Genomic DNA, 12544 nt, shown 5'->3' with positions numbered 1-12544 from the left:
TTAAGATACAACAAAGGACCAGCCTTCTGGAGTCCTTCATACATGGTCAGCACAGTATTTTCCTACAATGTGATTTGTCTGTCTGCTGATAGTGAAGGGGGCATTTGTTTATTTATTGTGGTGCTGAGGCTAGGTCTTGGAGCCTTAACAAGTACTATGCAAGTGCTCTCCCCATGCACTCTGGCCTTTGGTTTTATGAGGATGGGTATTACTGAGTCACTCAGGCTAGCCTAGAACCCAGGATCCTGCTCGTTCTACTTCCCCAAGTGCTTGGGATGGTGAGTATATAGCACCATTCAAGGTGGCTTTCAAACTGACATTTGGGTTTTGCTGTTACTTGGAGGAAAACCAGCTAACAAATCTACCCTAAGATTTCATTGTATTGCTGCTCAGAATATGATTAAATGATAAAGCAAGTATAGAAATCTTGAAGAAGCATTAAGTAAAAATATGGGTGTCACGAACAATGGCAGGTATCACAAAGGTGCCTCACTGTGTTTTTGAACACCTAATACACAGTAAGTCAAGAACCCACACAGAATTTCTTCTCCTATAGAGGGAACTCTCTGGAAAGTCTCCTCCTAGTAGGAACACAATAGTGGGCAATTCTAGACTGATTGTGAATGTGTGTGTGGAAAAGTAAGCTAAATGTTGGAACTGCAGAGAAAAAAAATAGGTCACTCGTCCTCACCCTACCATTGGAACAAATGTTAGCCAATCTTTCAGTGTGTTTTCTTTCATCCTCTTTCAGTGCATCATGTTGTGACTTCTATTAAGTCTCAGTTGTTCTATTGCATCCCAGAAAAGAAAGTTGATTGTCATGCTCTCGATAAACAAGCTGTATTCGTCTTAGAAGGCAGGAGTGATATTGTTCACTTGCTTGGTCCTATCCTGTCCCACCCAGGCCTCCCTCATGCATAAAACGAACTTGATGAGTTGGGGCATAGTGGGTCACTGGAGAGAGTGAAATCTTTTGTCCTTAGCACCTCTGTTCTCTTTAAGCATCCTACATGCTGCTATAGTAACAGGATAGATCCATATTTTTGCATCCTACTTGACGATGAGAATTCACTGAGATGGACAACTTGGATTGGATTCTCTTGTTTTTCCACTTAGGAATTGCACCACGTGTTTGGGTGTCTTACCTCACTCTCCCCTATGTAAAAGGTGTACGAGAGGTGACCACTGCAATGGGTCATAACAGATAAGTAATCTCTAGGACGCTTTATTTTTTTTATTAACTTTAGTATTTCTTATATACATTTCGAGTGTTATTCCCTTTCCCGGTATCCGGGCAAACATCCCCCTCCCCCTCCCCTTCCTTATGGGTGTTCCCCTCCCCACCCTCCCCCCATTGCCGCCCTCCCCCCACCAGTCTAGTTCACTGTGGGTTCAGTCTTAGCAGGACCCAGGGCTTCCCCTTCCACTGGTGCTCTTACTAGGATATTCATTGCTACCTATGAGGTCAGAGTCCAGGGTCAGTCCATGTATAGTTCTAGGACGCTTTAAATGCTCAGTGCAAAGAAGCACTCATTCAGCACAAAGAGGTGACTCTGAATGAAAATAGAGATCTCAAGATCTAGTTTAGACACTGTCCTGGAGAGAACCACCAGATAGTGTGCACCCAGAGAGGAGGGAAGTGGTGTGAAACATTTACATGTGACTAGCGAAGCTGCCACAAAAGACTAAGATGGATTTGCTGCTGTTGGAAGAGAGATAAACCAGAGAAGCATGAGGTGAGAAGCTGACAGAACAAGCCCCACTGTGTGGGATATTCCTGACGCCGTGCAACACGGAGAAGAGCGGTCAGTAGGCAAGGGAGTGGTTAGGTGAACTTTGCACGTAGAAAAAGATAGTAGGAGGAACCTGGCCATGCTTTCATGCCGAATGTAAATGTTCGTGAAAATTTAAGAAAACTTGATCCAAAGTGTAAAGCCACTTAGTCACCATACTACGTAAAAATAGATGGGCTTTATCATTTCATACATTGATCTATACTAAAAGTATAAATAATTTAAATCTATGGGGTTTTTTTTCTTTTTATCTAGAACATCCAGCACAATTTAAAAATCCATTCTGGAAACCAAAAGTCAAAGAAAATGGGTTTATTTTTAGATGTGAGGGCCGTGGGACTGTGATAATATCTGGTCCTCCACCCCAGCCTCCCCACTGATCACCAGGGTTGATCTGACTGATCTTCCTGGCTAAGAAGATCTCTCTAATACCCCTCACCACTTGAGGGGTGTCTCTCCTGAAAGCTGCATATGTAGTTTAAGAGCACAGCCTTCCCTGGTAGAAAGATGGACTGGGATATACGAGTGATTGCCTTCCCCTGATGAACCTCCATGGAAGCTCCCAGAAACAGTATGACTCCACTGCCATGGGACTCTTCCCACGTAGACCATGTGCAGGAACTACATGGCTCAATTTACTCAAGTCTCAACAGAGTAGCTCTTTAGAAACACTTATTTGATTCTGTTTCATTTCGTGTGCATTGGTATGTTTTATGGATGTGTGTATGCTTACCTTGAGTCATCTACAAGAGCAGCCAGTGCTCATTGGTTAATGAGCCATCCCTCCAGCCTCCTGAGAATGGCTTTTTTGATGTGCTTTTCTGTCTCTTAAGCCAAGAGGATTAGTTGATTTGGGGCATCTAAATGATATTTTTTAAGGAATCTTACAGTGGGTACAAAGTTTATGGTTTTTGTTTCATTTTTTATTGGTTATTTTATTTATTTACATTTCAAATGTTATTCCCCTTCCCAGTTTCTCTTCCACAAGTCCCCTATCCCCTCCCTACTCCCCCTACCTCTATGAGGGTGCTCTCCTACCAGCCCACCCACTTCTGCCTCAGCACCCTAGAATTCCCCTACCCTGGGTCATCGAGCCTCCACAGGACCAAGAGGCTCCCCTTCCAGTGATGTCAGAAAAGGCAATCCTCTGCTACATATCCAGCTGGAGCCATGGGTACTCTTTGGTTGGTGGTTTAGTCCCTGGCAACTTTGTGGGGTGGGTCTAGTTGGTTGAAATTGTTGCTTTTCCTATGGGGTTGCAAACCCCTTCAGCTCCTACAGTCCTTGCCCTAACTTCTCCATTGGGGTCTCCACGCTCAGTCCAATTTTGGCTATGTATATCCATATCTGTTTTGGTCTAGCTCTGTCAGAGCCTCTCAAAAGACAGCTATATATATCCTGTCAGTCAGCACTTCTTGGCATCAGCAAGTATCTGGGTTTGGTGTCTGCAGATGGGATGGATCCCTAGGTGGGGCAGTCTCTGGATGGCCTTTCCTTTAGTCTCTGCTCCACTCTTTGTCTCTGCACTTCCTTTTGACAGGAGGAATTCTAGATTAATGTTTTTGAGGTGGGTGGGTGGCCCCATCCCTCATGCCTGAATATGGTCACTACAAGTTCTATCTCCCCTTTGTTGGGTATTTTGGCTAATATCCTCTCTGTTGGGACCTGGGAACCTCTTGGGTCCCTGGCATCTGGGACTTTCTGGTGGCTACACCCAGTTTCCCCTCCCCCACTGCTACACACCTACTTTCAAATTCCTGACCCTCTGTACTTCTCCCTCATCTCTGAACTGCCTCCCCTTTTTCCCTCCCCCTCCTCTCTCACTCCCAGATCCCCCTCTCCCTCTACTTCCCGGAGATTATTTTCTTCCCCCTTCTGAGTAGGACTGAGTAGGACCTTGGTGTGGTCTTTTTTTCTTTTTGGATTTCTTATGGTCTGTGGGTTGTATTGTGAGTATCCCAAGCTTCTTTTTGGCTAATATTCACTTATCAGTGAGTACATACCACATGTGTCCTTTCATGACTGGGTGCAGATGTTTAAAAAATAACGTAGGAAATTACTTTTAACAAATAATTTCATTGCATGTGTTAGTAATCATATAAAAATCAATAAAGTGGCCTCACCTTGGTGGCAGTTTAATCATGGGATGAAATTATTTTTTGGAAACTTCTGTGTGTTTATACAGCGGCACTCCTTCATTTATGACAGTCTTCAATGTCATTCTTGCTTTGATGGACATGTTTTGAAGGCCAGTTCTCCACATCTCAGGAGAGCTAACTGCTGCATTTCATACACGAGTGTCTACAGCCTCCATGAAAGACTCTTTTGTGATAAGGAGGCCAACTTTGACAGCATGCAATTTTTCGGTAAATCAAATAGAACATCGACTTCTAGATGATGGTTTTATAGTATGACATATTTCTTTGAAAATGGGAATTGACTCCAACAATCCGAGCTAATTAAGCAGTTTCATTGTATCTACATTTAAATGTTCCTGTTCCTGAATTTTCAGAGGGAATTCATCAACGTAAGCCTCAGTAGCCTACAACTTAAATTGTCGGGCTTTGAAGGTGTTTTTGTTAAACAAATCCATCCTGAAAGCCAGCCATTCAGAAAAGTAAGGTTTGACATTTTTGTGGCAATGGTAGATTGGAAAAATAAATGAATCACCACAGGAGCTTTAATTTCTGACATGTTATTAACAGAAATCATGTATTTCTATTCAACAAATGGAAATAAGAGTCAAAATGCAACAATTCAGGAAAAAATGATTTTTATATCTTGACCTTCAAAGTGTTTTTTGCACCTCACTAATCTATTTTTGCATTTTCAAGTCTTCGCAGACTATAATCACCACAAATGAGGAGTTTTTCTAAACTATATTAAATTACTAAAATCAAAATTTTTCTTGATAATTACTTTTAAATAAGCATGAGTGTATGTGTGTGTGTGCACATGTCTGATATTGTGTATATATGTCTGTGTGTGGGTGCATGATCACATAATGTTGGGTGGTGTTCTCCATCTTTGAGACAGAGTCTTTCATACCTCTGGAACTCATGGATTTAGCAAGACTGGGTGGCCAATGATCTCCAAGAACCTTTCCATCTTTACCTCCCCTTAACCAGGATAACAGTTGCCTGCAGCTATGCCCAGCCTTTATATGGGTACTAAGAGTTTGAACCCAGGCCCTCATGATCTCTCAGCAAGCTCTTCACTGACTTAGACATCTCCGTAGCCACAAAAAGGCTATGTTGAAATTTATTTTAATTTGGAATTCCATCTCTAATAAAGAGGGAGTTGACAGGCATTGTTATCATTAAATAACTGAACAGCACCTTGGTTACAAACTTGTCACAATGATACATCTCAAAGGACAGGAGCTATTTAACAAGACTCACGGCACCGCTCTGTAGAACAGTGCATTAATTGGGCTGCAGTCCTCTGTATAACTTACCTATTCATAGAAGACAAACTCCAATTCCCAACTAAGGGGCACAAACCCAAAGTAAAATGTTACTGACAATTGTTTATAACCCCCACTTAATTGCACAGCTACGAAATCACATGCATGTTCGTTTGTCTAGTATATTTAATTATACATACATGTATGTGTGTATATGCAATGTGTACTTAAGTATATATACCTTCGTTTATTTACTTTGCCTAATTTAACCCATGCTATTTCACTTTTCCTTTTCCTTTTTTTTTTTTTTTTGCCTTATGAAGGAACACAGATGTGCACATACTGTCAGTACTCCACCACTGTCCTGCACCCCTATCTCTTAATTTGTGTTGATTGTGACACTTTTCTAGTTAGCCATTCTTTATCCCTCAAGTCTGTCTTTGGTTTCTACAATATTTTGGCAGCATTTTAAAATTTTGTATCACATTTTGTTTTGTCTTTACAGAGTTGTGATATCGGGTGAATGGTACAACATTTACCTGGCATGGGTGAGACCATAGGTTTGGCATTCAAAAACTACAAAAGGGAAGGAAGGAAGGAAGGAAGAAAGGAGGGAGAGAGGGAGGGGAAGAGAGGGGGAGAAGAAGCGGAGAGGGGAGGGGGAGAGGAGAGGAGAAGAGAGGGAGGGTGAGAGGGAAAGAGGGAGAGAAAAGAAACAAAGGGTAGAAAGAAATGCCCTTCCATTTCACAATTTCTATTTTTATTTTAGATGTTCTGAGCTTATTTTAATTAGCTTACAAAGTAATTTCATGTGTCCTTTCCATACATATTTTACTGTCCTTCCTTCTCCCAGATGCCCCCCCATCTCCATTCCCACCCCTTCCTCATTGTGCCCTTTCACCCTGATATTCCCCCTTCCACTTTGTCCCACTGTTTTCACTGCCTTTCTCCTTTAAAGCCCCCTTTCCCAGGCTGGTCAGATAGATTCTAGATTCCAGACTTTGCCCAGTCTCACCGATAACTGCTTTGGTCCTTTCTATTATTCTCCAAGTGTTACTGATTCACGGGAGTCCATGCTGATTCTCTTCCTTGCTGTAATTCTTATCATTTCTACTGTTGTCACAAAACTCCATTACCAAGGAAACCCATAAAAGAAAGCACTTCATTGGGCCTACCATTTTAGAGGGTGGGAGTCCAGGGTGCTAGAGCAAAGAAATGGCAGCAGACACCAGTGAGAGCTCACATCTTGATCCTCAAGCATGACAAAGACAAACTTTGAGGATCGCTCTAGTCTTTTGAATGCCTCCAACAATGCCACACCTCATCCTTCCCTAACAGTTACACCAACTGGGCACCAATTATGTCCTATGAGCCTGTGGGAGCCAACCTCATTCAAACCATCACATCTGTGTACTGTGATTTAAATAGGAATAAAAAGAAAAACAAAACAAAAAAAAAAAAAACAAAACCAAGGAATCTCCCAGGTTCTGCTTCTAGCCTAGGTCTCTTGACTTACCTGGAACCCCAAAATTCATATTCCTATGGCCATAGGGACATCTTATAGAGGACTTTCTATGTCTTGTGAAGGATTCATCTTTATCCTCTCTGTCGGTGGCCAGTACCATGTGCTTGGGTTCCTCTGCTCACCCGCAGACCTGGGAATATTCTTAGTCCTACACTGTGTTCTGCTCTCATATGTGCTATGGAAGGAGGAAGTCACACATGGGCACAGAAATGACATGCTGCTAAGTCTGATGGGATATGGGTTCAGGGTGGTCTAGAGGACGTACGTAAAAAAGATTCCTGGCATGGTTGGGAAAATGATCATTGTGAACCAGGAAGAAAGCTGAAAGGATAAGTAAGTAAATAAAGATTGCTACTGGAACCCATAATTCTCACTGTTATTAATTGAGAAAACAAGAAAGTAAGGACTAATCCTTGAGTGTTTGTGTTAGAAGTGAACAAGTATCAACTTGAACTTGCTGGATGTTAGCAAATATTCATGCATAGATAGAAATCAATAATTACAGTTGTATTCAAGTACTATGAGTCGATGTGTCATCCCATGTCATGAGAGGGCATGGGACCTATGATACTCTGGTGACTAATTACCAGGACCCAGATACTTATATCTAAATGTCAGTCTTACCAAAATGGAGCCAGGATCATCCCTGGAGAAACATCTGGGGCATGAAGAGTATGAATCTGGAGCATGTTGTTGACTAAATAAACATGAAAAGAAAGGAAAGGGAAGGGAAGGGAAAGGAAGGAAGGAAGGAAGGAAGGAAGGAAGGAAGGAAGGAAGGAAAGAAGGAAATGGGTCCCTGCCAAAGCCACGTTGGAGTTACTTTGAGGCAGAGCCTTAACAATTGAGCATCACTAGAAATAATGAATGACCTTTAAAATCTAAAACCTGGAGAGGGTGGGCAGTGTGGGAATAGGCCTTTAATCCCAGCATTTGGGAAGCAGAGGCAGGTGGATCTTTGTAAGTTCAAGGCCAGCCTAGTCTACAGAGTGAGTTCTAGGGCAGCCAAGGCTACCCAGAAAAACCCTGGCTTGAAAAACAGAGGGTGTGTGTGTGTGTGTGTGTGTGGGAGAGAGAGAGAGAGAGAGAGAGAGAGAGAGAGAGAGAGAGAGAGAGCACTATGTAAAACCTATTGAATTTAATGGCAATCATAAACTTTGCTTTAGTAAGAAAATGAATAAATAAAAATGACAAAGAGGAGAGTGTCATATCTGCCTGCCATCCTGACAAACATCTGTACAAAGACTGGTAGAAGTAGAACAGGACCATTGGGAGCCAACACAGTGGTCATCTCACTGAGAGTTCAGACTGGTCACTAAGACTGGTGGGATTCAGTCACAGAACAGCAAGACCTGGAGGGTTGTCTCAGAATACACATCTACAAATATTATTGATAAGGGGAAATAGTAGCCTTAGGGTCATGAGAAGTTAAAGTTAGCATCACAACTGCTGAACGTTGACCCTGGTGCTAGGCGTGTGGCGAATTTCAAAATGAGGAGAAGATAACAAGACTAATATCATTTTAAAACCCTCAGCTAAGATATTGTCTTCTTTTCAGGAGACTTCCCATCTTCTCTGACAGCAGGCCCTCTCACAGGCCAATCCTCCTCTATGTGTCACAGTATCGTGTTCATGAACAAAAGCACATAGAACAGTATTCCTACTGTTCACCAAGTCAATATGCAGTACATGTTGTTACTATCATTTCAAGCTGTGAATTTAAAATATCTGAAAATTTCCAGGTGTGATGGTGCACATGGGTAGAATTTTGTGAAAGAGGCAGAGCCAGGAGGATCATGAGTCTGAGTCAGAGCCATCCTGGGCTACACAGTTAGTCAGTAGTAGCAAATGCCTTTACTCCCAACTCTCTCCCAGGAGGCAGAGATGAGATCCCTGAGTTTGAGAGCAGCCAGGTCGACAGATCCAGTTCTAGGACAACCAGGGCTACACAGAGAAACCTTGTTTCTAAACAACCCCTCCCCCAAAAAAAGGACGGGAGGGAGAGACAGAGACAGAGAGACAAAGACAAAGAAATCCGAAAAGAAGTTGGACTGGTGAAATGTTCCTCGGGGTACTCTAGAGACTCGGTAAAGGGTGTTTTCTTTGAGTACAGGAGAAGCAGCTAGAAGGCTGTTCAAGTTTAATGTGGCGGTGGTAGAACACGCGGAAGAGAACACTGGGATAGGTGTCTAGGGTCAAGAAACAAAAGAGTTGAGCTCTGGGCTTGGAGGCACCTGCTGCAGGGAGGGATTCTGGGTACTTTGCACTGAGTTCTAGAAAGATCGCTTCTGCCTTTTGTACAATTATGTTGTGAACTGCGGTGGTGCACAATCTGGTGGACCAGCAGAACCATCTGGTTTTTGTTTTGTTTTGCCCACAGATTGAGCCCTTTTTTGTGAGTGTGGCGCTTTACGACCTCAGAGATAACAGGAAGATCTCTGCGGATTTCCACACGGACCTAAATCACCCTGCTGTCCGGCAGATGCTCTCTGGGGCCCCACCAGCCTTGGAAAACGGCAATATTGACCCTGGCACACTGAGACAATCAGAAGAACCTCACATAAAGGGCCTTCCAGAGGAATGGTTAAAATTCCCAAAGCAGGTTGCGCTTTTTGTTTACTTGTGATGGGATAGAAAAACCTTGCCCTTTAGATTGTTCTTAACAATAAATAGTCCATACGGGATGGGCATTTTCCCAAATTAAAATTCCTTAAAGCTGCCATGTTTTTAAATGGCATCTGTGAATGTCTTCGAGGTGATTTCTTTGGTAGTTATTATCCGCTGCTCTCTTTGGACACAGGCTATCTTCTCTGTGAGTGATCCACACTCTGAAATTGTTTTGGTGGCCAAAGTCGAAAAAGTCTTAATGGGAAACATCGGAAGTGGTACTGAACCTTACATCAAGAATCCAGACTCCAACAAGGTAGTGGTTATTTTTTTATAAATACTTTCAGTTGCTTTCCTGCATTATGCAATCTCATAAATGTATGACTTTCAACATGAACCTAGCAGTATAATTAATATCTACCAGAAACTTTTGAAATTATACACTTTTGGGTTTATGTCCTTTTGACCCAACAGCATAGACAGACTCTAATGCCTATGAATCTATTAGTAGAAATATATTTAACCTCAAAGGTTGAAGTATTTATAATAACAAAGTTAGGAGTCAGGGTCAAGTGAAGGCAATTTGCCGAGATATCAGCAAGCCAACAATGGGCTCAATCACAAAGACAGATGATCATACAATAAATATAACAACAGGGAACTGCAGGAAGCTGGAGATGAGGAGAATGTGGATGTCTGCAGAGTAAGGCCAGAGAAGGCTCTCTGTTTTCTTCATTCTGTCACCTTGTTATTTCAAACAAGCAAATTATGGAATATCACTCTTTATTAAAATAAATAAGAGTCTATATTTGCCACACAAATGAAACATATCAAGGAAATAATGCAAAACAATTGAATTTGAGTATGTGCAATGACTCAGGCTGTAGATTTACATATTTAATATCATAGTACATAATGGCATATTGCATTCAGCAAACTATCTGTTCGGACCGCATCCAGCCTGTTACCGACTTCTGTAAATAAAATCTTATTGACAGTCAATCACACCTCATTCGTTGCCTAAAATGTGTGAAGCCCTGGGTTTGCTCCAGCACTGAAAATGGAAGCTTTTCTTGTATTTACCCACGGCTACCTCCCAGCTCTAGTAATAGATTTGGGAAGTTGTGACAGAGAATGCAGGATCCGTGCAGCCCTTCACAGAAAAAGTCTCCTGATGAATAAAAGATGTGATCTAGTACCAATCATGAATATAAATTTGATAACTTTCCAATCAAGATTTTAACTTCTCTTAGCTAGGTACAAAGGAAGGAGGAGGAGGAGAGGAGTGGGTAACAGTTGATATTTCAAGAGTAGGGGATGTTCTACATTGAGAATTTTCAAATTAAAAAGAAAGCCAAGAATTCTACAGTACCTTGAACACAGTGGGTCTCATGTGTAATCTGTGAGCCAGTAAGGAGAAATTCTATAGGATTTCAGTAGACAATAAAATGGAAAAAGGTAATCATTATTATTTCATGTGTACAGTTTGTAATTGGCTATCCTTAAATAATATTTCATTTACTTTTTTTCCCCTCAGTTTGCACAGAAGATTCTAAAATCCAACAGGCAGTTCTGCAGCAAATTGGGGAAATATCGGATGCCATTTGCTTGGGCAGTGAGGTAAGGTCCTACTGTGCGACTCACAGAATAGAACTGAACTTACAATCTGCATTAGAAGCTATGGCTCTGAATGCCTTTGTATCATCTGATGCCTTTTAATGAAGCCACACCTAGGGAAATAACACGTTATCATCTTCACAGACATCATGAACTCTGCAGAAAAACACTTCACTTTAGCTTACACTAAAGGCCCCTGCCTCGTCTCCAGTGTGGGCATGGCCAGATGTACTGAGGGAACTCACTAGTAGGAAATCAAAATCATAACTTGTTTATACCTAACTGCTCTAGTGAACACAATCCTTTATCAGCCCAGAGAGCCTAATGGACATGGATAAGGAGGAATATTGTATACCTTCCTGTGCATCTGCACGCATGCATTATGCATAGAGCTCTGCTCTGTATGAACATCCAAATGAAACCATCGTGTTGATCACTTAAGCTGTCTTTGATTTGGATGTAGATTAGTACAGACAATTATGTCCCCCAGCTGACTGAGGGAAATGCTGTGTGCTCAAGCAGAAGACCTCTGGTGAAAATAGACTTTGCTTTTCAGATCTACTGATACGTCAACTCCTAGTGTCCCTCTCTTTGTATCTTTGCATGGTATGAGTCCTACTTAGAGGAGGGAAACCTTGGCATAGACTCATGACAACTACAAAGATCAACAATGAACAAGCTGAATCGAAAGGGGTTAATTACAGGCCTAGTAGACAATACCTCACTTAGCAACTATTAATAACATTATCGCAAAGGCAGTCACTTCCATTCACAATTCAAAATGCAGAAGGAGGCTAACCTGTTGTGTATTCTTCTATTCACATAGCTCCCACAGGGAAAGATATTCAGAGAAAACCCACCAGTGTGTGTCAGAATGTCGTGGTCATTATTTAACATTAGAGACTGGTAGAAGGGGTAATGTGGAGTACAGCACCAGTAATGCAAGACAAACCCCTGGAGGTTGCAAGTACAACGTGCATTTAGACTACCTTGTAGAAAGGGTGGGAGAGCCAGGCTGTAGAGCCTGGTAACCCCTCCCACCTGTCAAGATCAACTCTCCATCTATTGTGTCATTGAGCAAGGTTCAACTCTGGGCTCAGAGTCTCATCTGTAGCATGAAATACCCAATCCTTGTCTCATGGGCAATATCTTCTATTAACTTCAGGTGTACAAGGATTTGGTATAAAATATGTCATGGGTATTATTTTATATCTCTGTCCCTATCTTTCCTTACAGAGATAAGTAATGGTAGACATGAAAAACATGTAATAGACGTCAATAATAATTATTATTATTATTGCTGGAGGTCACTTGTGGAGTTCATATTCATGCTCTGTGACCCCCCCATTTATTGTAAATGTAGGCCAATGAGGAGGAGTGTGAAGGATATAAGTAAGTCGTGTGACCATTATTGGTAGAAGTAACATCCTGACTCTGAAATTGTCAACAAACTGTATGGAGGACAGATGGCTTCCATGGTGGCTGAAAGTGTCATCAACCCTTGGGATAATTGTGTCTAAGGAAATAGAGCTAGCAAAACCACAAGCCCATGCTGGATGAGGGCTCAGTTAGTGCTTTGATTATCGTTATGGACTT

General features: G+C 41.9%; 1 protein-coding gene across 49 annotated transcripts in view; it reads left to right on the top strand.

Annotated features, from left to right (window-relative positions):
- The window catches only part of Dock10 (dedicator of cytokinesis 10), a 257968-nt gene that overhangs the window by 163296 nt on the left and 82128 nt on the right, over window positions 1–12544 (top strand). For all 49 annotated transcript variants that reach the window (XR_015628577.1, XR_015628576.1, XR_015628575.1 and 46 more), the window contains exons 12-14: window positions 9105–9326; window positions 9525–9647; window positions 10869–10951. Coding sequence is in view for 41 of the 49 variants with exons in the window: in XM_087565510.1 (XP_087421636.1) it covers window positions 9105–9326; window positions 9525–9647; window positions 10869–10951 (428 nt within the window). In the remaining 8 variants the exon portion in view is untranslated. The remainder of the gene's footprint in view (window positions 1–9104; window positions 9327–9524; window positions 9648–10868; window positions 10952–12544) is intronic.

This window comes from Rattus norvegicus, chromosome 9 (assembly GCF_021556685.1).
Source record: "Rattus norvegicus strain SHRSP/BbbUtx chromosome 9, alternate assembly SHRSP_T2T, whole genome shotgun sequence".
NCBI lineage: Eukaryota > Metazoa > Chordata > Mammalia > Rodentia > Muridae > Rattus > Rattus norvegicus.
Note: the sequence above shows the minus strand (reverse complement) of the source record. Positions and strands in the feature narration are given on the sequence as shown.